Genomic DNA, 25,650 nt, shown 5'->3' with positions numbered 1-25,650 from the left:
GGGACACAAGGGTTTGAGGTGGGGACAGGCAGGGACATGGGGGTGCGAGGTGGGGACAGGCAGGGACATGGGGGTGGGAGGTGGGGACAGGCAGGGACATAGGGGGTGGGAGGTGGGCACATTCAGGGAGATGGGGGTGTGAGGTGGAGACAGGCAGGGACATAGGGGGAGCGAGGTGGGGACAGGCAGGGAGATGGAGGGTGCAAGGTGAAGACAGGCAGGGACATGGTGTGAGGTGGGGACAGGAAGGGACATGAGGGGTGCGAGTTGGGGATAGGCAGGGACATGAGGGGTGCGAGTTGGGGATAGGCAGGGAGATGGGGGGGTGCGAGGTGGGGACACGCAGGGAGATGGGGGACGTTGGGATGGCGACACGCTGGGAGAGGGAGAGGCCAGGCTGAGACCTCCCCGCGCGGTGCCAGCCAGTCCAGGCAGATCCAGGACTCAGCCAGGCCTGATAGCCAGATAAGCCCTTCCTCCCAGAGGAGATAAGGGAGCGACGCGGCCGGCCCACAGGTGAACTAGAGCTGGCGAGTTAGTCGGCGCCGCCCCCTCCCGCGAGCCCGGCCTCGTGGGGAGTACCGCCCACCCCGCCCCGCGCTCGCTCCGCCCCGCGCTCGCACCGCCCCTTCGCGCTCCCGCCGCTCCTCCACGCTCGTGCCGCCCCCCCGCGCTCCCAGTTGACGCTCTGGGCCGCCACCTCCGCGGACCCTGAGCGCAAGAGCCAAGCCGCCACCGCCGCGATGTGGGCCACGCTGCCGCTGCTCTGCGCCGGGGCCTGGCTCCTGGGAGTCCCCGTCTGCGGTGCCGCCGAACTGTCCGTGAACTCCTTAGGTACGCAGAGGGCGCGCCGCCCGAGAGGGTGCTAGCAGGCCCTAGAGTGGACGCTGGGAGAACTTGGCCAGGGGCGCACTGGGCTCCGGAGGAACGGGGCAGAGCTTTCCCCGGTGAGAGGCCAGGAACTCTGCGTGCTGGCACGGGGAGGGGTAAACTGCATTATAGGCGGGGGGTCTCGGAGGGTGGGCGGCTTGTAGGACCAGAGGAGCAGATGGGCTGAGTGTCCAGGGTCCCACCTAGCCAGGTGGCTCTCCAGCCTAGAATACCAAAGGAGCCCGCAGCTCCTTCCGCCTTCCCCAACTGGGGACACAGAGTGTCACACAGAGGACTCTGATCTGTCCCTGCCAGAGGTGAGCAAGGACGTCCCAGCCTTCTCTAGCAGCTTCCCCCGGGACTTGGCACACAGGGGATCCCCGTAGTGTCTTGGGAGTCCCATCTGTAGAGTAGGTTGGACGGGCTGTTTGGAACAGTGAATCCCTGTGCAACGGCACCAGGGAAAGCACTCAGACCAACAGCGCTTTTAACCGCACCCCAGGGCCCATGGCGTCAGGTGGAGCCCCAGGACTCCTCTTGTTGGCCAGGTTGGCTGCGACTGGTCCAGCTTCGTGCTGCCCTTGCATCCTGTCTACTGCCCGGGCTCAGGCACCTCCCCTGGCTGAAGGCAAGGAGCCTGCTCTTCCCTACTGCCTCCCTCCTTTCCTACTGTCCCTGGTCCCAGCCTCAGCCCACAGGCTCTGAACTTAAAGACCACCTGCCCCCTTCACAGAGAAAAGTAGCCAAGAAACAACCCAAGGAGCCACGAACCTAGGGAGGGGGGGGTGCCCTGAGCTCTGGAGGAACGGGACAGGGCTTTCTCCCAGCTAGAGGCTCAGGGGATGGGACAGAGATCACTGAGGCTGAATCTGGGCCAGAGGGTTGCCTCATTCCTTCCCACCTATTTATTAAAAAAGCCCCCCAGCCTTGCAAACCTCAGTGGGCGCCCAGCTCCAGGTCAGTTCCCGCCTAAGGAAAACCTAGCTGCCGCAAGCGAGGGCTGCCTGGAGAAGGCTGGCGCTGAGAGGCTGTCTGAATTCCAGAGCAGGGCTTGGCAAACTTTTTCTGTGAAAGACCAGACGGTAAATAACTTAGGCTTTATGGTGGTCTCTGTAGCAACTACTAACTCTGCCATGGTAGTGTGATAGCAACCATAGATTGTATGTAAGTGAGTGAGTGTAACTGGGTTCTAATAAATGATTTTTATGGCCACTGAAATTTCAGTTTCAAGGGATTTTTGGGTGCTACGAAATATATTTCTTCTAACCATTTAAAATTGTAAGAAACCGTTTGTAGCCCAGGAGCTGTACTAAAACAGGAGCCAGGGGCCGGGTGCGGTGGCTCACACCTGTAATCTCAGCACTTTGGGAGACCGAGGCAGTCGGATCACTTTAGGTCAGGAGTTCGAGAGCAGCCTGGCCAACATGGTGAAACCCTGTCTCTACTAAAAATACAAAAATTAGCTGGGTGTGGTAGCCAGGTGCCTGTAATCCCAGGTACTTGGGAGGCTGGGGCAGGAGAATCGCTTGAAACCGAGAGGTGGCGATCACTCCAGCCTGGGTGACAGAGTAAGACTCCATCTAAAACAAACAAACAAACAAACAGGGGAATACTGTAGTTTCCTGAAACCTGCTCTAAATCCAGGCAAGGTATTATGGCACTTTTAAAGTCCTGACTAGATTGGAATGGATCTATTTTAGGGTAAGGCACGGTTCACCAGCAGATTATTCTGGCCCCAGAATAATCTCTCCAGAGGCAAACTGGTAGTTGTCCTAAACTCAAACCCTGCCTCCAACTCTTGTCCTGAGTTGAGGTCTGTCTTCCTCTAAAGCCCTCAGCTGCAGCAGGGCCCTTAATCAAGATCTGGAATCCCCTGAAACCCTAAAGGGAGCCATGTTGGGGAAATGTGCATTTTCCCCAGGGAAAACGGCCATAGATTGGTCTCTGGAACAGGTTCGAGACCCAAAAACAGAGATCTAAATGCTGTGTGGTAGTGATCTTCACACTGGAGGTATGGATCCTTGGGGAAACATGAAGATATTTCAAGTGATGCCGGCAGAGAGTGTTCTGGAAATCCATTTACAGACCTTTCATTTCCAAATGTCCTCTTTGCTAAAACTGGGAGAGAGCCCCTGAAGGCAAGGGGGAACCTCTTTCCTCTCATTCAATCTGAACCTGAACCCATGGGTATAAAAACAATAGGGACAGCAAACAAAAAGACAAAACGGTAATACATCGTTCATATCTGGCATTCTCAATTCCTCAAGGAAACTGAATTGAAGAGGAGAGGACTTCATGGGGATATCAACTGATGGGGTCTTAAAAATAATGCTGAGTGAGGCCAGGCGTGGGGGCTCCCGCCTGTGATCCCAGCACTTCGGGAGGCCAAGGTGGGTGGATCACCTGAGGTCAGAAGTTTCAGACCAGATTGGCTAACATGGTGAAACCCCATCTCTACTTAAAATATAAAAATTAGCCAGGCGTGGTGGTGGGCACCTGTAATCCCAGCTACTTGGGAGGCTGAGATAGAATTGCTTGAACCAGGGAGGTGGAGGTTGCAGTGAGCTGATATCGTGCCACTGCCCTCCAGCCTGGGCAACAGAGCCAGACTCCTTCTCAAAAAAAAAAAAAAAAAAAAAAAAAAAAAAAAAGGAAAGGAAGGGAGGGAGGGAGGGCTGAGTGATAGAGCACCATGGGATTGGATGCACAGAAAGGAGTGCAAAGAATTAAGTGGCATTGCTCTTAAAAACTGCCTCCATTCCCAGCTGCTTATTTGAGCAGGGTTTCCCAGCCCTTTGACCTATAAGAAACAAAAATAAGACCAGAATTAATGCTGAACCTTTTCTCAACCAAACAATATTCACTCATGAAAATATAAATCCATTACGGGGGACGGGCAGTAGAGTACTGTTTATCACATTAAGAGATGCATTTCTGATACAATTTTACTTTTGATGTTTAACAATTACTTTTCATAATGTATAATACATTTGAAATGTTTTAATCAGTTGGGACACTAATAATAATTATGATTACTCAATCCAGAATAAATTTTTTTTTTTTTTTTTTTGAGACGGAGTCTCGCTCTGTCGCCCAGGCTGGAGTGCAGTGGCGCGATCTCGGCTCACTGCAAGCCCCGCCTCCCGGGTTCACGCCATTCTCCTGCCTCAGCCTCCTGAGTAGCTGGGACTGCAGGCACCCGCCACCACGCCCGGCTAATTTGTTTTTTGTATTTTTAGTAGAGTTGGGGTTTCACCGTGTTAGCCAGGATGGTCTCGATCTTCTGAACTCATGATCCGCCCGTCTCAGCCTCTCAAAGTGCTGGGATTACAGGCATGAGCCACCGCGCCCAGCTCCAGAATAAATTTTTATAATATTCACAGATGTATGGGTCACAGGTAGTAAAAACATTTAATTTTTTTTTTTTTTTTTTTTTTTTTTAGACAGAGTCTCGCTTTGTCGCCCAGGCTGGAGTGCAGTGGCACAATCTTGGCTACTGCAACCTCTGCCTCCCAGGTTCAAGCAATTCTTCTGCCTCAGCCTCCCAAGTAGCTGGGACTACAGGTGCATGCCACCACGCCTGGCTTATTTTTGTATTTTTAGTAGAGATGAGGTTTCACCATGTTGGCCAGGCTGGTCTCAAACTCCTGACCTCATGATCCACCTGCCTCAGCCTCCCAAAGTGCTGGGATTACAGGCATGAGCCACGGCGCCCAGCCAAAATAAATAATTTAAATTTAAACTTTTTGTTGTTGTTGCAGAAAAGAATGTGAAGGTGATCAAGCATAAAAATGTATTTCCCTTATGATAAAATTCTGCCAGGTGGGGATGGAGATAGGTGTTCAACAAGAAAAAGAAACTCTGTATAATATCTGACTCTTTTTTGTTTTGTTTTCTTTATTCGAGATGGAGTTTCGCTCCTGTCACCCAGGCTGGGGTGCAGTGGCACGATCTCGGCTCACAGCAGCCTCCGCCTCTCGGGTTCAAGCGATCCTCCTGCCTCAGCCTCCTGAGTAGCTGGGATTACAGGCGCCTGCCACCATGCCCAGCTAATTTTTGTATTTTTAGTGGAGCTGGGGTTTTGCCATGTTGGCCAAGTTGGTCATGAGCTCCTGACCTCAGGTGATCTGCCCACCTTGGCCTCCCAAAGTGCTGGGATTACAGGCGTGAGCCACCACACCCCACCTAAATACCTGACTCTTATAGAAAAGTTTGTTCATGTTATTGATGGTGGATATCAAATCATCATGGTATTTAGATTCCACTGGCTAGCTTTAAAAGAATGATATAACAATCTTATTTTTAGAGATTTTTTTTTTTTTGAGACAAGGTCTCACTCCTGTCACCCAGGCAGGAATGCAGTGGCGCTATCATAGCTCATTGCAGCCTCAACCTCCCGGGCTCAAGTGATTCTCCCGTCTAATTTTTTTAATTTTTTTGTAGAGACGAGGTCTCACTTTGTTGCCCAGACTGGTCCCAAACTCCTAGGCTCAAGGGATTCGCCTGTGTCAGCCTCCCAAAGTACTGAGATTATAGGCTTGGGCCACACTGCCAGGTGTTATTTTTAAATCTCAATATTTATAAGTTGGAATATGTCTTTGGAGGTATTCAAATATAAAATGAAATGTTTAGATAAGAACATACATGGGGAAATACGGCAGGAATCCAAAAACAAATGGCTGGGCCTGCTTTTGTAAAATATTTTGTCTTGTTTGTTTTATTATGTTTTTGATAATATCTGTACATATTTGGGGGTACATGTGAGGTTTCGTTTTTGTGAAGTCTTGCGGGAACGCAGTCCTACCCATTAATGTTCACAGTCTCTGTGGCTGCCTCTGAGCCGCAGGGGCAGAGTTGAGTAGTTGTGGCAGAGACCATATAGACGGCAGAGCCTGAAATATTTACTGCCTGTCCCCATAAGGAAAAACAGTGCTTGCCCTTGGAATAGATAGGTTTGTTTTTTGTTGTTGTTGTTTTTGAGACGGAGTCTCTCTCTGTCGCCCAGGCTGGAGTGCAGTGGCACGATCTCGGCTCACTGCAACCTCCGCCTCCCGGGTTCAAGCGATCCTCCTCAGCCTCCTGAGTAGCTGGGATTACAGGCACACACCACCATACCCAGCTGATTTTTATATTTTTATGGAGACAGGGTTTCGCCATGTTGGCCAAGCTGGTCTTGAACTCCTGACCTCAGGCAATCGGCCCACCTCGGCCTCCCAAAATGCTGGGATTACAGGCATGAGCCACCGCGCCCAGCTGGAGTAGATAGCTTTTTAAATTAACTTCTTACCGAAATATAACATCATACAGAAAGGGGCACAAATCATTGAGTATGCATTTCCACGAATTTTCTCAATCTAAACACACTCAGTTAACCAGCGCCCAGTTGAAGAAACAGGACATGAGCAGCATCCCGGAAGTGCTTTCTGCACCCCGACCCAGTAGGCATAACCACCATCCTGACTTTCAACACCATTGACTAATAGTATATACTTTTTCACATTAATTTGGGGTACAAAACCAGGAAGAGTCGGAGTTTCTTTTTGCATTCTGCATTATATAACACCATTTTTGGTGTTTTAAATTTAGCCCAGTTCTCGAAAATGCAAATCAGTTCTAAAGTGCCCTACTTTGCTATAGACTCAACATTACTGTGATGCGCCCAGACCTAATTTTTTTTTTTTTCTTTTTACAGAGAAGTTTCACTTCAAGTCATGGATGTCTAAGGTCAGTGCCCAACTTCTTCTTTTTGAAGTTTTTCATTTCACAAAGTTTCCTGTTATCAAACCAAACTGTCCCAGATTTGAGACAATGAAAAAGGGAATTTCCAACTTTGCCTAGTGGGGTCTTTCCAGAAGTTGAATTGGCCAAACACTGGGAAAGATGCAGTTAAGTAAATTCCTTCCAAATAGTGGTCCCAAGTGATTAACTTGGCTGACAGCCTTCCAAGCCCTGGGATTCATTTCTGTATTTTGTTTTCAAAGCACATTGTGGAGAATGTAAATTAGTACAACCATTGTAAAAAAACAGTATGGAGGTTCCATCAAAAACTCAAAACAAAACTACCATATGACCCAGCAAGCCTACTACTGAGTATATATCCAAAAGAAAGGAAATTAGTATATTGGAGAGATATCTGCACCCTCATGTTTATTGCAGAACTAGTCACAATAGCCAAGATATGGAATCAACCTAAGTGCCTATCAATGGGTAAAGCAAATGTGGTGTATGTACACAATGGAATATTATTCAGCCATAACAAAGAATGAAATTCTGTCATTTGCAGCAACATGGATGGAACTGGAGGTCATTATGTTTAGTGAAATAAGCCAAGCATAGAAAGGCAAATATTACATGTTCTCACTCGTATGTGGGAGATAAAAAAGTGGATCTCATGAAGAAAGACAGTAGAATGGTGACTACCAGAAGCTAGGAAGGGCAGGGAAGCAGGGATGAAGATAAACTGATTCATGAGTACAAAATTTTTTTTTTTTTTGAGACAGAGTCTCACTTTGTCACCCAGGCTGAAGTGCAGTGGCACACTCTCGGCTCACTGCAACCTCCACCTTCTGGGTTCAAGCGATTCTCATGCCTCAGCCTCCTGAGTAGCTGGGATTACAAGTGCCTGCCACCATGCCCGGCTAATTTTTGTATTTTTAGTAGAGATGGGGGTTCGCCATGTTGGCCAGGTGGGTCTTGAACTCCTGACCTCAGGTGATCCACCCGCCTCAGCCTCCCAAAGTGCTGGGATTACAGGCGTGAGCCACTGCACCTGGCCCAAAAATAATTAGATAGAAGAAATGAGACCAAGTGTTCAAAAAACAAGTAGATTCAACTGTAGTAAACAATCATTATTTTGTATTTCCAAATAGCTAGTAGAGAATAATTTGAATGTTCCCAGCATAAAGAAATGTTTAAAGTAATGGATCTCCCAATGACCTTGATTTGATTATTGCACATTATATGAATGTATCGAAATATTACATTTACCAAAAAAAGTACATCAGTTATATATCAATAAAAAATTATACACATTTGTTTTTAGAAAACCAAAGCACACTGTGTACTGGTTGCAGAATCAGTTGGGGAACACCAGTGCATGTGCTTTTGAAAAATGGTGATTTTTGCTGTAAACTTGACCCAGCACCAGCAGTGGCGTCCAGGAGTGCCCCGCACGTGGCAGGTTTGTTCACCAGTGCCTCTTGGACCACATTCTGACTTTCACGCAGCTGCATGGTCTTCTGGCCACAGGTCCCTGAAAACGGGGTTGTTTTGTAACTTCCCAAATTTCTCAGCAGTACCCCGCCCATTAACACAGATTTGGCCTGAGAATCATAGCAGAAAGAAAACCTTCATCTTTCCTCTTAGGAAAACAAAAAGGTCTCCCTCTAGGGAGCTGCAGCCTGTTTCCATGACTTGCTGCTGGCGTGTTTTGTTTTAGCACCGTAAGACCTACAGCACGGAGGAGTACCACCACAGGCTGCAGACGTTTGCCAGCAACTGGAGGAAGATAAACGCCCACAACAATGGGAACCACACATTTAAAAGTACGTGGAACGCCTTCCTTCCTTCCTGGAAGGATGTCAGTTAGTGACCCAGCCCATGAAAGGGCCCGCTGGGGGCTGGTGGGTGGAGGGAGCAGAAGCCCAGGCTCTGAAGCTGTGTTTGGCTGACCTCAGATTGTGGCTCCACTGTTACTCTCTGTGTAATGTGGGATCGTAAATTTGGGACAAAGCCGGTACCCCTCTGGGTGGTTGTGAAGTTTACAAGAGACTCTGTAGAAGCCCCTGCCCCATTCCTGCCATCTGAGGGTCCAGCCTGGAAGCCAAGGTCTGTCTTTGGATTGTTGCGGGGGATAGGGGTTGCTCATGGGCTCAGAGCAGCCCCTGGGAGCATCTGCCTTCACTCCGGATTAATTTCACTAGAAACTCACACAGGCCGGGCGCGGTGGTTCATGCCTGTAATTCCAGCACTTTGGGAGGCCGAGATGGGTGGATCACCTGAGGTCGGGAGTTCAAGACCAGCCTAACCAACATGGAGAAACCCCATCTCTACTAAAAATACAAAATTAGCCGGGCTTGGTGGCGCATGTCTGTAATCCCAGCTATTTGGGAGGCTGAGGCAGGAGAATCACTTGATCCCGGGAGGTGGAGGTTGCGGTGAGCCGAGATAGTGCCATTGCACTCCAGCCTGGGCAACAAGAGTGAAACTCCATCTCAAAAAAAAAAAAAAAAAGAAAGAAACTCACACGCACGTCCAGTGTATTTTCTGAAGACTCTGAGAAATATTGGTAGTTGACTAAATTGGTAATAAAGGCATCAAGCATGAGCTGGAAAGAAACTTGGGCTTGAACCTCATTTCTGCCCAGTCCTAGCGTGTGACCTCCAGGGATGCTAACATGGGCAGTAAAGAGGAAATGAGGCCAGGTGTGGTGGCCCACACCTATAATCCCTAAAGACAGGGTCAGGAGTTCGAGACCAGCCTGGCCAACATGGCAAAACCCCATCTCTACTAAAAATACAAAACTTAGCCGGGCATGGTGGCAGGTGCCTGTAGTCTCAGCTACTAGGGAAGCTGAGGCAGGAGAATCGCTTGAACCCGGGAGGCAGAGGTTGCAGTGAGCCAAGATCGCGCCCCTGCCTCCAGCCTGGGTGACAGAGCGAGACTCTGTCTCAAAAAAAAAAAAGAAAAGAAAAGAAAAGAAAAAGCAGAAATGATCACGCATCCCTCCTGGGGCTGTGTAGAGACCAAATTAGGCAGCAGGTGGGAAGGCCCCTGGCACCAGTGGAGTGGTTCTTTACCTAGCTATCCATCAGACTCACGAGGGGAGTATCTAAAAAAGTAAGTGCCCAGGCCCCACCCCAGACCAACTGCATTAGCATCTCTGGAGTACGGCCCGGACATCTATACCATTGAAAAAGCTCCCCAGGTATTTTGGCAGCACTGTAAGGGCTGACTGAATTATCTACTGAATTATATTAAATACAAAAACTTAAAGGAGATGGGTTGCAGTGGTTCTAAATAGGACACAGGTAAACAGGAGGTTTCATCACTTTTTCTTGTTTCTTCATTAGTGATTCACTAACCATTTCTGTTTTGGCTTTTTCCTTCTCTTTTGTAGTGGCACTGAACCAATTTTCAGACATGAGCTTTGCTGAAATAAAACACAAGTATCTCTGGTCAGAGCCTCAGGTAGGTATAATTCATTGCAACCAAATCTGAATCCTTTTACTGAAACCTTTGGAATAAATTTGGAGCCTGCTCTGCTTCTAGGCAGATTCAGTCCCATCCCCAGATGCAGCTGAGGGTATCCCCAGATTCTTTGGGGGAACCAGAAGAGTCAGCTCTCAGCAGTTCCTCAGTCCAGGCCCATGGCCTTAGCATTGTGGGCCCTTAACTTAGGGCTACCAGATTAAAATATAGATACTCAGTTAAAAATGAATTTCAGATAAACAACAAGTAATTCTTTAGCATAAGTATATTCTAAATATTGCACAGGATATACTTACACTACAAAGTTATTTGTTGTTTACCTGAAATTCAAATTTAACTAGGTGAGCTGTATTTTTATTTGCTACATCTGTCTACCCTATCCTAATGCTCTGGACTCTCAAGGGGACATGTCATTTAGCATTTGGGACCAGTAGACAGGAGAGGGAAGGTTCTGAGAGCTGCAGCCTTTCTTATTCTCTTTTGGTGATTCCATGTTTATACATTTCTTCTTCTTCTTGTCAGAAAGGTTTTTGGTTTTGTTTATTTTCCTGAAAATAATGTGTTTGGTTGTTCCAGAATTGCTCAGCCACCAAAAGTAACTACCTTCGAGGTACTGGTCCCTACCCACCTTCCGTGGACTGGCGGAAAAAAGGAAATTTTGTCTCACCTGTGAAAAATCAGGTATGCCTGGCAATCTCCATCCTCTCCCTGCAAAACAGCCACACTCCCAGACAATACACCAGGAAGAACAACTCAAAAGGTCCACAAAACCACCACAAGCACATCCCTGCCTCTGTTTCCTCTCAGCATCTCTCCAGCCCTCTTCCTTTGAGGGGCCAGGGAGGTCAGCACTTCTCTAGGCTGCTCTGGAGGATGCAAAAGTTCCTCTTTATTGGGCTAAAGTTTACTCCCTTCCTTCCCCACGCCCCAGATTTTCCCATTGGTCCCAGGTCTCTCCTACAGAGCCATCCAAAACGTTATGTTCCCTGTGCCCATCTGGACACCAGAACCCCATGCATCTCCTCTTCCCGCCTCCATCTTCTCCGAGCCACCAGGGTCCAGCCCCTGCCCTGGCTGGCCGCCTCCCTCTGGTTAGTCCATGTGTCATGCATCAGCAAGCTTCTCATGGCAGGGGCTGGCTTCCGTGGCCCTCGCTGTGGGGCACAGAGGGCTTGGCAAGGTGAGAGGCCCTGCCTTCCTCCATGGGGGAGCAGTCTGGGGGCGTCTCAGCACAGGCCCTGTCCCAGAGAGTCTGGACCCTGCCCCCGCTGTTCTCCCGGCCTGCTGCGGCCCCTCCCCTAGCAGGGAACCTGCCGTGGTCTTCTTCAGAAAGATGCTGACCTCTGGACTCTAGGAAATATGAGGTGAAGGTTTCCTTCCTGGACACTCCTGGCTTTCCATCGAAATTCTCCATGAGAAATGTTTTTTCACTTTCCAAAAAGCCATGCAGCACAGCTTTAAAGCCTCCCGGGCTTGCAGTGTTCCTGGAGCCTGCCAAGTGCTGGATGTTTAACTAGCGTCAGGAGCCAAAGCAAACCTCCCCTTGCAGCAGGAGGTGGAGTAGAAGCCTGCCTTTGCCCCATGACCTTTTTAGACCCTCTGAGAACCACATGACAATTCAGAGCAACACGTAATCTAAACCTGCTCACCACTTGGACAGGTGGGAAAGAGAGGCCCACCAAGAATTTTCCAAGTCCTCCTGTTAACTGATCCTGGGCCATCAGGCAGGAAGCAGCCGGCTGGGCTAAGGGAGCGGAATGAGGTGCTTCCTGACGCAGATGTGTGCCGTCTCTTACTGTGGCCGCTGTGTGGGGATAGAGACGGACAGCAGCCACAGCGTCCATCAGCTCAGCACCCTCCTTGAGAGTTTCTCACTTTACAGAGGGAGAGCCTGAGAGGGAGGGTGGTTTGCCTGAGGTCCAAGGTAAGTAAGTGACAAAGGGGACTCAAAACCAGGCCCCTGTCCCAAGTCGAGCACCCAAGGGTCAGCCGAGCTCCGCCTCCTTCAGCAGTGAGCTTAGTCTCCCCCGAAGTGGCCACGTCTGCCTCGTTGACTGTCTCATGGACCCTCTCACCAGGCCATCCCTCCCTCCCCCAGCTGAGAGAGATATGTGAAGGGAAGAGATTGGGTGAGGCCAGTGTCAACCTAGGGTGATAACCTGGGAGGCAGGTAGGGGACTTAGAGACATTTCAGAAGTAGAAGCTGGAAGACTGAACCAGCAAGGTGAGGAAACAGAGATGAACCTGAGAGAAATCCTTACAGCAGCCACCAGCATTGTGCCCACGGGGGTGACTGCCTGACCAGCAGAATCTGACTTAACCCTGCTAGCGCCCTGCAAGCAGGAACCCTCGCCATTCCCACTTTACAAGCAATGAAGCCAAGGCTTCGAGAGGGGAAGTGACTTGCCCAGGTCACCCACCTGGTGTGTGGCAGAGCTGGGATGTGAACCAGGCAGGCAGGCTGCAGCCCCCCACACCTAATCCTCATGTTATTCTGGAGGTGTTGTGAATAAGGGGGCTAGGCAGCGGCAATGAACTGTTAGAAGGTGGGGAGATGGGTGGATGGGGCGGGTCCCCCAGAGTCTGGGGTGTCAGGGGTGTCAGGGTGGGGTTGTCTGGCAGTTGGATGTCTGAGCCTAAGTGGAGGTCAGCACTGGGCTAGGGTTTGGGGAGCTGTTAGTTTAACAGGACTGGGCAGAATGAGACTGGAGGTGGAAAGGTGAGAGAAGGTTCTAAAAACAGAACTTTGGGGCATCCTTCTGCAGGGAACCAGTAGGGAAAAGAGGAGCCAGTGAAGATCGAGAAGGAAGAGAGCCAGAAGACTGTAGAATGGGGTGGGGGACTCCAGGCCCTGGCAGAATGGTGGGGATTGGCCACCAAGAGGTGGTGATTGGGAGTCCACAGGCGCTGGTCAGAGGCCACCTGCTGCTCCTGCTCCTTTGCAAGCCTCTCAGGACTTGCGAGGCTCAGAATGAATGGATCTGGAACAGGGCTTGCGAGGCTCAGAATGAATGGATCTGGAACAGGGCTTGCGAGGCTCAGAATGAATGGATCTGGAACAGGGCGTGCGAGGCTCAGAATGAATGGATCTGGAACAGGGCTTGCGAGGCTCAGAATGAATGGATCTGGAACAGGGCGTGCGAGGCTCAGAATGAATGGATCAGGAACAGGGCTTGCGAGGCTCAGAATGAATGGATCAGGAACAGGGCTTGCGAGGCTCAGAATGAATGGATCAGGAACAGGGCTTGCGAGGCTCAGAATGAATGGATCTGGAACAGGGCTTGCGAGGCTCAGAATGAATGGATCTGGAACAGGGCTTGCCAGGCTCAGAATGAATGGATCTGAAACAGGGCTTGCGAGGCTCAGAATGAATGGATCTGAAACAGGGCTTGGTAAACTGCCAAGGCACCTGGGGACTCGGGGGCTCTGGCAGGGTCAGCAGAGGAAGGCAGAAGGCAGGGCTGTCTCACAGCGTCCCCATCACTGATGTCCTCTGCTCTCCCCTGGCCTTTCCAGGGTGCCTGCGGCAGTTGCTGGACTTTCTCCACCACCGGGGCCCTGGAGTCTGCGATCGCCATCGCAACCGGGAAGATGCTGTCCTTGGTAAGAAATCAGCCACAGGCGACCCCCTGCAGAGGACACCCCATCCTGATGTGGGCCAGGCCTGGGCCTTTGGTTTCCCTGGAGCATTGGCTAAGGGTGCTGTTTCAGGTGGACCCAGATGCCCCAGCCTTGTGGACATCTGGCATGAGAATCTCAATTGATGTTTTTCCCGGGAAGGATCTGAGTTTATTAAGGAACCGGCCCAAGGGCTCATTCCTAGATGGATCTGGGTGGTCCTTAGCTTGACAGCCTGGAGCCTTCCCGGCGGAGGGGTTCAGAAAGGCGGAGCCTGCCTGGTGGGTAGCCAACTAGGAGCTACACCCTTCCCAGCAGCCTCAGTTGTCTTCATGAGGGAAGAGCCGGGACCTATGCATCCATCCCCTCGCCCACAAGAGACGGATGATGCCCCTGAAGGAACTATCCTAGCCCCTGCCTCTGTGGAGAAAGGAGGGACAGTGCACAGCCGGCCTGGTGATGCCATGAGGACCCTGGGTTGTGGACAGGTGGGGGTAGGGTCTCTGGCTGGGCCTGTTTCCCCCATCCTATACACCGCTGTGGGACCCCACACTCTGCATCGTATGGGCACACCTACGGGGCAGGGGTTTGGACCCAACAGCCCTTGCCCCCTCTCACCTTCCCTGGCTGCCCCTGCTTACTGAGCCCCTCCCGACATGTGCCAGCTGCTGGGCTGGCACTGCAGGACATACAGCAACTGTCCCTGCCCTTGGGGAGTTTATAATTTGGTCACCTTGACACAGCACTGACGGGGCCTCAGATGTGGCTCAGCCAGGGAGGCTTAGCGCCTCACGCCAAAGCCTTGACGGCTTCTCAGCTGGCAGGTCACTGGGTTGTGTCCTTCTTCCAGGCGGAACAGCAGCTGGTGGACTGCGCCCAGGACTTCAATAATCACGGCTGCCAAGGGTACGTCTCTGACCAGAAGGGGCCCAAAACTTCCTCATTTCCCACTGACCGCTTCGACAGGATCCAGTGTGTGCTGGGTCTGCCACAGATATAACCCACCACTGCCCTGGGTGATGGCAAAATGGTCTCTGTTGTACAGGGGCGGTCACCTCACATGGCCAGGTCTCATAGCCAGGACAGGGCAGAGCTGGAATCTGAGTCCAGGCCTCTGTCCTCTCTCCACTGTATCACCTGGCTCTCCACAGTGCGGTTGGCCTCACCCGCCACCAAGGCCTCTGGGAGTGTGGCCAAAAGAATTAAATAGAGTGAGCAACACACCATTACACATCATCCTCCAAACCCGAGATCCACACACAGATACAGGGTTGGCCTTTAGATGAACTCACTAAAGTCCCAGCCTCCCAAGCTCATTGCGCCCTGTGAGGGTGAGGTGGCTGTGTGTAAGGGCTGTACCTTGCCTGGACCTGCTTTCCTGGCCCACTGTAAAGCAGGTTGCCAGGAATTTGCTGACATTTCTACAGTGACTCTAGCCCTCCCTTCATGCAGTGCTCTGAGACATTTCTATGGTCTTTGCTCACCTGGCACATGGTGTGCATAAAGCCAGGCTCTTGGGGTGCCCTGCCTCGGCTCCCCTCCACCTCCCTGGGGCACATCCCTCTCCCAGACCCCAGCCCCTCTGAGCTGGCTCTTCCTCCTGCAGGGAGCCATGCTGCAGCCAAGTCCTGGGGACCCAGGGGTGACGTCGTAGCCTGCTCTCAGATCCACCATCATGCTCAGTGTCCCCTCACTTTTGGTCTGTTTCCGCTCCACAGCTTAGAAACCCAACCCATAACAAGAGTCTGACATTTGGGCACTCTGGGGTCCCACTGTTTTTATTTTTTATTTTTTATTTATTTATTTATTTATTCTTTTTTTGAGATGGAGTCTCGCTCTGTTGCCCAGGCTGGAGTGCAGTGGCACGATCTCAGCTCACTGCAAGCTCCGCCTCCCGGGTTCACGCCATTCTCCTGCCTCAGCCTCCCAGGGAGCTGGGATTACAGGTGTGCGCCACCACACCTGGCTAATTTTTGTATTTTTAGTAGAGATGGGGGTTTCACCATGTTGGCCAGGCTAGTCTCGAACCCCTGACCTCAGGTGATCTGCCTGCCTTGGCCTCCCAAAGTGCTGGGATTACAGGTGTGAGCCACCACATCCAGCCTGTTTTTCAAAGGAGTCTATTTGCTTTGGTTCAGGACAGTACTTCCTTTTCTCATTCATACAACAAATATCACAGAGCACCCGCTGTGTGTAGGCCCTGGGGATACAGCGCTCAGCAGAACTGGAGGAGCGGGCATTCTGGCAGGCTCAGAGAGACCACGGTCAAGGCTAGACTAGGTCAGGCGGTGCGGAATGCTATGGAGAGAAACAGAGAAGGGACGGGGATTGCTGGGCAGCTGCTGAGTTTTTGTTTATTCTGGGAGGCCACGTGATGTAGAAAAAGACCCACTTTTGGAACCACTTCCCAGCTTTAGCTGTGTGGCCCTGGCCAGGTTATTCAGCCTCTTTGCCTCAGCCAGTGACAGCATCCACCACACAGGGTCGACACGAGGGGTCAGGGAGTCATGCCTGGGAAGCACCTGCCCAGGGGCTCGGCTGTGGCGATGACAGTGCTCTGGGCTGATGCTGTTGACCATGGTGTGGGGCTGTGCACTCCTGACAGAGCGGCTGGCCTTAAGGGGTCTCTATCCCACTGAGGCATGTTTGGGCTGGTCCTTGGACTCCGGTGGCCTCATCTGAGTTTGCTGAGTCTTATCCCAAGGCTGGGCCTCTCAGAGACCCCCTCTGCCACTGGGACATGCCCAACCAAGTCCCCAGCCCCCTCTGTCACTGGGACATGCCCAACCAAGTCCCCAGCCTGCCAGGCCAGATATCTCGCCACGCCAGTCCCCGAGGGCCCCGCCTCTATCAGGACAGCCCCAGGTGGGCTCACCTGTGTGTACTTCTTGCAGGGGTCTCCCCAGCCAGGCTTTCGAGTACATCCTGTACAACAAGGGGATCATGGGTGAAGACACCTACCCCTACCAGGGCAAGGTAACTCCAACAGCCTCCACTCTGTCTTCTTGGCGTACAGCATGCCTAGCTTCACTCCCTCCCCAGCCTTGGAAGACATCCCTTCTCCCCCCACCTCCCTCCCGCCGGAATTCTCACAATTGTCTGTTCTCTCCAAATTCTTCCTTCCCCTCCTCCACCCACCTGAGCCCACTGCTCTCACCAGTCCAGGGGCCTCTTATCATTCTCACCCCATACCCGCTCTGCGGCACCATCTCTTTCCTTCCCGAGCCAGACTTCTCAGGACCCCTCCTTCCCCCCACCTGCCCCATCTTCCTGGCTCCTCTCCCTCCTGCCACCAGCGCCATCCTCTCGCCTCTGTCCATGCAGTTGGCCTCTTGTGCCAAGGACCCTTTGGGGCCCACCCCCACCCCTACCCTATCAAGGCTGCTGGGCCTCCCACCATCACCTCCGCCCAGCCTGGCCACAGCCAAGCGCCTTGTCTTTCCCCAAGACCTGTTGCTCCTCCTTTATTTCCCCTCGTGGTGATGAGCAGCACTGGCCTCCCTCAGAATTTCCCAGGTGTCCACAGTCCTGTTGGGCCGGTCCCCCTCTCCGCCCCACCCTGCCGCCAGCCTGCTGACCACCACGGACCTCACATGACTCCCTTGGCCCATCTGTGTCGCTGACCACTCAGACCGGGGCCTCCATCCAGACCCCTGAGGGTGGCCTCCCCCAGGCCTCTCAGACCCAGCTCAGACCCCACGCCTGCCTCGATCAGAATGCCGCCGAGGCTCCATGCGGCCTTCGGGAGAAAGCCCAGACTCCAACTCAGTCTCCCTGTCTCTTTTACTCTCCCTTTTTTTTTTTTCTTTTTTTTTTGAGACGGAGTCTTGCTCTGTTGCCCAGGCTGGAGTGCAATGGCGCAATCTCGGCTCACTGCAACCTCCGCCTCCCGAGTTCAAGCAGTTATCTGCCTCAGCCTCCTGAGTAGCTGGGAGTACAGGCACCCACCACCACGCCCAGCTAACTTTATATTTTTAGTAGAGACAGGGTTTCACCATCTTGGCCAGACTGGTATTGAACTCCTGGCCTCGTGATCTACCGCCTCGGCCTCCCAAAGTGCTGTGATTACAGGCGTGAGCCACTGTGCCCGGCCAACTCTCCCTTCTTAACCTCACGCCCAGGCCCAGCCACATGCTGGTTCCTAAATGCCAGGTCCTACCCTCCCTCTAGTCCTGTCCCTTGTCCTGCTGCCTTCTCTCCTGCCTTGAAAGGGCTGCGCTTCCCTCCTTGTGACCTTACCCCTGCACCTGCCTCTTGCCAGCATTGTTTCTTGGGCTGAGACTGTCCCCACTCCCCTGCCTCACAGGCTCTGACTCGGCCTCCACTTCTCAGCGAGTTTCTTCAGGCCGGGTGAGGCCCCTCCTCAGGCTCCCACCACACACCATGTGTGCCCACCTCTGCCAAAGCCAGCACAGGACCATCTGCTACCAGACCCTAAGCTCCTTGAGGACAAGGATGCTTTAATTCTCTCTGAAATTATCCCATCCCCCAGGCCCTGGCACATCTTGTTTTGTTTAGTAAATGTTATTGAACTGCGTGGGGAGGCTGAGACTTCGGGTCCATAACCTGTATTTCATGCCCTTTGCATCCTCAACAGGATGGTTATTGCAAGTTCCAACCTGGAAAGGCCATCGGCTTTGTCAAGGATGTAGCCAACATCACAATCGTGAGTGCCGATCCCCCTCTGGGATGGGGAATGTGTCCTGATGAGGAGGCCTCTCTCATGCTGTCGGATAGCCAGTGGGCCCAGCAAGGCAGCCCTTCTGGCAGCACATCCCTTTGACGAGTTCATATTATCCCTGGGTCTCAGTCGCTGTGATGGTGGCGAGGCAGGAGATGGGAGGGAGAGCGCAAACTGGCAGGCAGGCCCTCTGGTTCTGAACTCCAGATCCACACACGCCTTCATTCTTTTGGTTGTTTTCTTGCCTGTAAAATGCAAGCAATTGTCCGCATCCTGCAGAAGAGGGTATGAGCACGTGCTTGACACAGCGTGTGAGAGACTGTTGAGGGTGAGTGTGTGTCACTCAGGATGAGCCAGGTTCTGTTGCAATAACAACCGTGGCCAATCTGCATGGCTGACAACAGCCAAAGGGTGTGTGGCACTCCTGCACCCATGCACAGCTTAGGGAGGGTGGTGTGTGCTCCGTGTCATTGGCCTCACGCCAGGACTAGAGGGAAAGAAGGTGGTAAATGATGCCCTAGCTCTAAAGCCAAAACAAGCCGCCCAGTCACAGTTGACCTCAAGTGAATAGGGAAGTGTGGTCTTACCCTGCTTCTCCCAGAGAGAACTGGAACGTGAACGCCTTCGTGACTCCAGTGTGCATGCATGCAAGTGTGGGAGGGTGTGTGAGGAGTGGAGGAATATCGCTCAGGTTGTGTGTGTGCCCACGAATATATGTACAGTTCACAAACGTGATGTCTGTGTAATGACAGCGGCTGCCATTTAGTTGAAGCATGTGCCAAGCTCTCAGCAATAACATCTTAACTTGATGGAGTACTTCTAGGTGCTGTACCAACCCTCAATACGCACTATCCCCTCTAGACCCGAACTGGCCCTAGGAGATGAGTATCCTTATTACCTCATTTGACAGGTGAGGAAACGGGGGCTCCAAGTGGTTAAGTAACGTGCCCAAGGCCACAGAGCTAGGAAATAGATGCTGGATTTGAACTAAGAATATGTCATTCCAGAACCAGGGCTCATTGCCTTGACAACATACAGCGCAAATCCTGTACTCAGGATGTCACCCTCTTCAGAATGTTGCTGCTGTCACTCAAGCTGGCTGCTCTGGGCCATGATATCCCAAGGACAGGTGAATTTGGGCCTCAAAGGTATCCCTTTGCATGGTCCCCAGGAGAGCCTCATTGGTGACACCTGCAGGGCCCTGACGACCAGGCCAGAACTAGCATTCAGCCCTCTTGGGCAGGCCCATGGGGTGGAAATGGTGCCACCTGCAGAAGTCATCGCCCCTGTGCTGGGCTGGCCTCTGTGCCCTCCATGTCTCAGATATGCCCTGACCTGTTGGGCTCACAAGGCCTTGTCCACATACCAGGAAGGAGGGCACTCCCTTGCCAGGCACCTGTTTGCTTTTCACAGCTGGGTCTCTGTCCACCCCTCTAGGGAGGCAGGACTGAGGGAGGCTGGGCGCCCCGTCCCTCCTGCACTTGCTTTCCTTCAGTAGGGCCCTGGCCTCAGCACAGGTAACTTCCACCCTCATTTCAGCTCCCAGAGGTCTCTTGGTTAGTGCACTTGAACCCAGCCACCCCCAACCCAGAAGCTCCAAAAAGTGCCAATGCCTGGGACCCACCCTGCAGATACTGTTGTAGTTGGTCTGAGGCATAGCCTGGACTTGGGGTTTTTTTTAAGGTTCCACATGGGGTTCTACCTGCTGCTGTCACCTGGTCTCTGCAGCTCTGTTCCAAAGCTGCAGCCTCCAGGAAGCCACCCTGACTTCCCCCCACCTACCTTCCCCCTTGGAGGGGACAGGTTCTACACAGAAGTCACACAGCCCTCGGATGGGTCTTCTCGTTTCCACCGCCATCTGGGACCTACCCGTCCATGGTTTATAACCCCTGTGTTCTAGCAGCAAAGCTTTGTAGACTCTGGGTTTATGGGTGTAGGGGTGAGAGCTGCTGGCCCAGGAGAGGACCTCAGGGAATGGGTGTGAATGATTGAATGAGTAGGTCCACGCTGTACTCCGTGGTCCCTGTCCCAGAGGGTGCAGGGTTTCCTAGGAGCAGAGTTGGGGAGAGGAACGAGAGATGGCCAGACAGACCCAGCCAGAGACGGGAAGGGAGAGAGGCCACAGGGGAGCTGGTTCTGGCCATCCATGCTGCTCTGGGCCTCTAGCCCCTAGCTTGAGGCAAAAGGCTGTACTGTGAAAGGAGTGGGGAGGTGACAGGCCATGTGTTTCTGTCTCGTCCTGTTTCCACAGTATGACGAGGAAGCGATGGTGGAGGCTGTGGCCCTCTACAACCCTGTGAGCTTTGCCTTTGAGGTGACTCAGGACTTCATGATGTATAGAACGGGCATCTACTCCAGGTGAGTCAGGGTCCCAGGAGCCAGGAGGGACAGTGGGGAGGGGCTTGGTGGGCCTCCTCACACCCCACTCGTGGGACTTGGGCTCGTGGCCCAGACTCCTGTGTGTCAGACCCTTCATGACACCTGCCAGGTGCTGGGCGTTTTGCACATCCCTCAGTTAATCCTCACACAGCCCCAAGGGCCAGGAGCCATGGCCTCTTCTCACAGCAAAGGAGAAGTGGTCAGAAGGGATACAACAGACACAGGCCACCTGGCTAGTGAGAGCTAGGGCCAAAATTTGAGAGCTTTGTGCTCCTTAACAGAAGAGCTACCTCCAGTTAAAAAAAAAACACATGTTCAGGCCAGGCGTGGTGGCTCATGCCTGTACTCCCAGCACTTTGGGAGGCCGAGGCAGGCGGATCACTTGAGGCCAGGAGTTCAAGACCAGCCTGGCCAACATGGCGAAACCCCATCTCTACTAAAAATACAAAAAAAAAAAAAAAAAAAGCCAGCATGGTGGTGCATGCCTATAATCCCAGCTACTCGGGAAGCTGAGACACAAGAATGGCTTGAACCTAGGAGGTGGAAGTAGCACTAAGCCAAGATCGTGCCACTGCACTCCAACCTTGGTGACAGAGCAAAGCTCTGTCTCAGAAAAAAAAAAAAAAATACCCATGTTTAAAGATTTGAAGACATAAAATAGGGAGAAGAGTAGCTGCCCTCACACACTAGGATCCTGTGCTGGAGGAGTCACCCCAGGCTTCTTCAGAAAAACCAAGCTTTAGCCTCTTTACTATGGGGTTTCTCTCACCCACGCCTTTTCGCCTGCCTGGTTTGCAGCCTCATTTCCCTCCCTTCATCAGTTGCTGCCCGTTAACGTCACTCACTAATGTCACTCACGTCTGTGCTCTCCTCTCCCTCCCTGAGGCTCTGCCCCGGTCACCATTGTCCTTGGACCCCCTAATCCCCCACACACTGTTCCAGCTTCCACTGGGAGCTGTCTGCCTTCTGAAACACTCCTCTTGCCAGCGCCAACCTTTGAATACACCAGTGTCCCTGCTTTCCCAGGGTCCTACCCTGAGGGGGACCCTCATGATCTGGTCCTCCCTCTTTTTCCACTCATCTGCCATCAAACCCGTCCCCGCCGTTCCACCCTGCAGCCCCCACCCCAGCCACGCAGAAGGGTTCGCAGTTCCATGGGCGTTCCCCACCTCCACAGGGAGCCTTCCCTGACCCACCCTGCCCACCCCCCCCCCCCCCGCTGGGTTGGATCCCCCCACCTCCTGGGGGCTCTGTCGCCCTCCCACTGTCACAGCCCTCAGGCCACTGTAGAGAAGCAGCCTCTTTGCCAACCTGCTCCCTCCCAACCAGGGCTTCCAAGGGACAGTTATGCATGCTGCCTGGATCCTGGCACCTGGCCCTGGGCCTGGCGCGAGCCTATGGCCCACTTACACATCAGCTGAATTCACACCTGACCACTGCAGTTTGTTCTCTTGAATTTCTTGGACTTTCCTTATGGAGGCTAGTTCACTTTTGTAAACAGAAAAAGTTGTATTTTTGCCATAGGTATAAAGTCATATTTAATAAATGCAGTGGCAACAAAGCAAAGCTGTGTTAAAGTCTGCCAGACACTGTTGCCTGCAGAAGGTGCAGCAGGAAGGTGGCTCTCTCCTTGCCAGGAAAGAGGGAGTAGAAAGTGTCAGGGGTGAGACATGGGCCAGCACCATATGGAGATTCTCCTGACAGAAGCAGAAGAACCAAAAGAACTGAAAGGGCCAGGTGTGGTGGCTCACACCTGCAATCCCAGCACTTTGGGAGGCCGAGGTGGGTGGATCACCTGAGGTCAGGAGCTCGAGACCAACCTAGCCAACATGATGAAACCCCGTCTCTACCCAAAATACAAAAATTAGCTGGGTGTGGTGGCGCACGCCTGTGATCAGGCTACTCGGGAGTCTGAGGCAGGAGAATCATTAGAACCCTGGAGGTGAAGGTTGCAGTGAGCAGAGATCGCACCATTGCACTCCAGCCTGGGCAAGAGTGAGACTCCGTCTCAAAAGAAAAAAAGAACTGAAAGGAGTTCTCTCACGGTGACTAAATGTGATTAAATCACCACCTTACATGCCTCCCTGGTCCGCTGTGGGGAACATTGCTCTAAAGCGCTCAAAGAGGCGTTGTTGGATGGGACTGTCATTGCTTTTATCCTTCCCATATGATCACCTCTTTTTGAATTTTGTTTTCCAGTACTTCCTGCCATAAAACTCCAGATAAAGTAAACCATGCAGTACTGGCTGTTGGGTATGGAGAAAAAAATGGGATCCCTTACTGGATCGTGAAAAACTCTTGGGGTCCCCAGTGGGGAATGAACGGGTAAGCAGCTCCCAGGTCCCATTGCTGGGAGGGGGATGTTGCTCAGGCCTGGAGGCCCTGGGGGCATCACTTCCACCTCAGAGTTACGGCTTCCACAGACGAGCTGGTCAGCCAAGCCCTAGGCCAGGCCAGGGGGAAAGGGAGCATGAGAATGTAGCCTCCACATCTCCAAGCCCCCATTTGCAGCCCTCACAGGGCCCCAGGTCTTTAGGACGCTGCAGGGAGAGCAGGAGGCCAGCTGGCTCAGAAGGACTGCTAGGAAAACAGCTCAGAACTTGGAACTCTGCTGGCACGAAATCAGTGTCTGGGAGGGTCCGTCTTTGAGAAATCAAAGCAACAAATGTACCCCTGATCACTGACAGCCCCTCCTTCCGGGAGAAAAGGCTGGCATGGGGCAGCCTGGGTGTATATGCTACTGTGCCTTTGTCCTGTCCTCCTCCCAGACTCCATGTCCTTGTCTGAAAAGGAGAGCTTTCGTGTTCCCTCAGGCTCCTGGTGATAAAATAGCTGTGTGAGGGCCCGGCCAGGGCTAAGAGGGGGCCCTCGGTAAATTTTCGGGAGAAGTGGGATATGGATCATTCATTTGGCAGCTAAGGAGAGGGAAGAATGAATTCTTCACAAAGTCAGGTCCGTGATTTGCCGGTGATCAAATAAGCCGAATGCTACTGTTTTATGAATAAATTTAGAGGGTCTCACCCCTGAAGTCAGCTCTTGGTGAGCAGCAGAACATTCTAGAAAGGCCTGTGGTGGGGAGACCGCCGGCCGGGCCTCAGCTCCTCTTTCTGCCCAGGTACTTCCTCATCGAGCGCGGAAAGAACATGTGTGGCCTGGCTGCCTGCGCCTCCTACCCCATCCCTCTGGTGTGAGCCGTGGCAGCCACAGCGCAGACTGGCGGAGGAGGAGAGGAACGGGCAGCCTGGGCCTGGGTGGAAATCCTGCCCTGAAGGAAGTTGTGGGGAGATCCACTGGGACCTCCAACATTCTGCCCTCACCTCTGTGCCCAGCCTGGAAACCTACAGACAAGGAGGAGTTCCACCATGAGCTCACCTGTGTCTATGACGCAAAGATCACCAGCCATGTGCCTTAGTGTCCTTCTTAACAGACTCAAACCACATGGACCACGAATATTCTTTCTGTCCAGAAGGGCTACTTTCCACATATAGAGCTCCAGGGACTGTCTTTTCTGTATTCGCTGTTCAATAAACATTGAGTGAGCACCTCCCCAGATGGAGCATGCTGGTCCTGGGCCATGACTCAAACCAGGTCTGTCCTCGCCACTCAGTCTCCCAGGAGGGAGGCATCAGGGGGTGTCCAGGCTCTGGCTGGGAGGATGGTGGGGGTGCTGGCGGTATTATCCACCAGATGGGGTATCCAGGATGAAGAGCAGGCTTAATTTGAGATCTTGACTATTTGTCCCAAACCTGAGTGGAGAGGTGGGGAGGAAGGAGAAAAACGGGCCAAGCTGCGGCAGAGGCAGGATTCAAACCCACAATGTCAGCCCAGAAGCCTGTACTTCTCTGTGTGGCCTCCCCAGTCTCAGCTGCCTACCCCTACTCAGACTCTGCCCCCCACCTCCACATGAGACTGCCCACCCCTTCCTCACCAACACCTTATTTCAAACGTGCCCAGATGCTCCTGTCATCTCCACACCATCCCTTCCTTTATCTTGCCTTTTGAGAAATCTTGATCTCTGTTTAGAGGGCGGCCATGAAGTTGCTGCTGCTTCCTGAAGCCTCCGGGCTCTGGGATGTCTGTAGAACAAGCTGGAGCCCACCAGCTCTTTGTCCTATGGCTCACAGACTTTCTTAATGATAAAAGCTGTCATCTTATTTGGGCTTCCTGAAAAGCTAAAGGCTTGAGAATATTTGAAAAATATATATGTTCATGATAAGGCTTATTTAGATAATGCAAATATAGTTTAATTTATTAGAAAATTCTAGTAACATAAGACCACAACTGTATAAGACAAAAAACAATCACCTTGCTAGGCATGGTGGCTCACGCCTATAATCCCAGCACTTTGGGAGGCCGAGGCAGGTGGATGACCTGAGGTCAGGAGTTTGAGACTAGCCTGGCCAACATGGTGAAACCCCGTCTCTAATAAAAATACAAAAAAAAAAAAATTAGCCAGGAGTGGTAGTGCACACCTGTAGTCCCAGCTACTCGGGAGGCTGAGGCAAGAGAATCGCTTAAGCCTGGGAGACGGAGGTTGCAGTGAGCTGAGATCATGCCACTGCACTCCAGCCTCAAAAAATAATAATAATAATAATAATCTTAATAGACTTCATTGGATGGAATTCTATTCTAGATTTAAAAAAAAACTAACATGAAATGAAAGCATAATTTCTTTTTCTTTTTTTTTTTTTTTTTTTTTTTTAGATGTAGTCTCACTCTGTCACCCAGGCTGGAGTGCAGTGGTGTGATCTCAGCTCGCTGCAACCTCCACCTCCCCAGTTCAAGCGATTCTCCTGCCTCAGCCTCCTGAATAGCTGGGATTACAGGCATGCACCACCACTCCTGGCTAATTTATGTATTTTTAGTAGAGATGGGGTCTCACCATGTTGGTC

The 25,650-nt window shown here is 52.1% G+C and overlaps 1 protein-coding gene and 1 long non-coding RNA gene across 7 annotated transcripts; one reads left to right on the top strand and one right to left on the bottom strand.

The window, feature by feature from the left end:
* The first annotated feature begins 482 nt into the window (after positions 1-482).
* On the top strand, positions 483-24,314 carry CTSH (cathepsin H). 6 transcript variants are annotated; one of them, XM_063794260.1, is made up of 14 exons: positions 679-834; positions 6,563-6,594; positions 7,913-8,050; positions 8,236-8,414; positions 9,989-10,059; positions 10,657-10,761; positions 13,597-13,683; positions 14,549-14,604; positions 16,593-16,674; positions 18,296-18,364; positions 18,639-18,707; positions 20,631-20,737; positions 22,958-23,083; positions 23,874-24,314. In XM_063794260.1, coding segments are annotated over exons 4-14 (849 nt in total). In that variant the 5' UTR covers positions 679-834; positions 6,563-6,594; positions 7,913-8,050; positions 8,236-8,413; the 3' UTR covers positions 23,950-24,314. The 6 variants fall into 6 exon arrangements, with proteins under 6 accessions (XP_001153217.1, XP_063650332.1, XP_009427928.1 ...); XM_063794262.1 differs by lacking the exon at positions 7,913-8,050 and having other exon boundaries at positions 603-834; positions 8,309-8,414; XM_063794261.1 differs by lacking the exon at positions 7,913-8,050.
* A 65-nt stretch (positions 24,315-24,379) lies between these two features.
* Positions 24,380-25,180, bottom strand: LOC134808465 (uncharacterized). Its single transcript, XR_010151440.1, has 3 exons — positions 25,064-25,180; positions 24,754-24,937; positions 24,380-24,504 (listed from the first exon to the last, which is right to left on the bottom strand). It is a non-coding gene; the product is annotated as an uncharacterized LOC134808465 (long non-coding RNA).
* Positions 25,181-25,650: the final 470 nt, after the last annotated feature.

The sequence above is a fragment of the Pan troglodytes genome, chromosome 16, assembly GCF_028858775.2.
Source record: "Pan troglodytes isolate AG18354 chromosome 16, NHGRI_mPanTro3-v2.0_pri, whole genome shotgun sequence".
NCBI lineage: Eukaryota > Metazoa > Chordata > Mammalia > Primates > Hominidae > Pan > Pan troglodytes.
The sequence above is the reverse complement of the archived record's forward strand: the minus strand, read 5'-3'. Positions and strand labels throughout refer to the sequence as shown.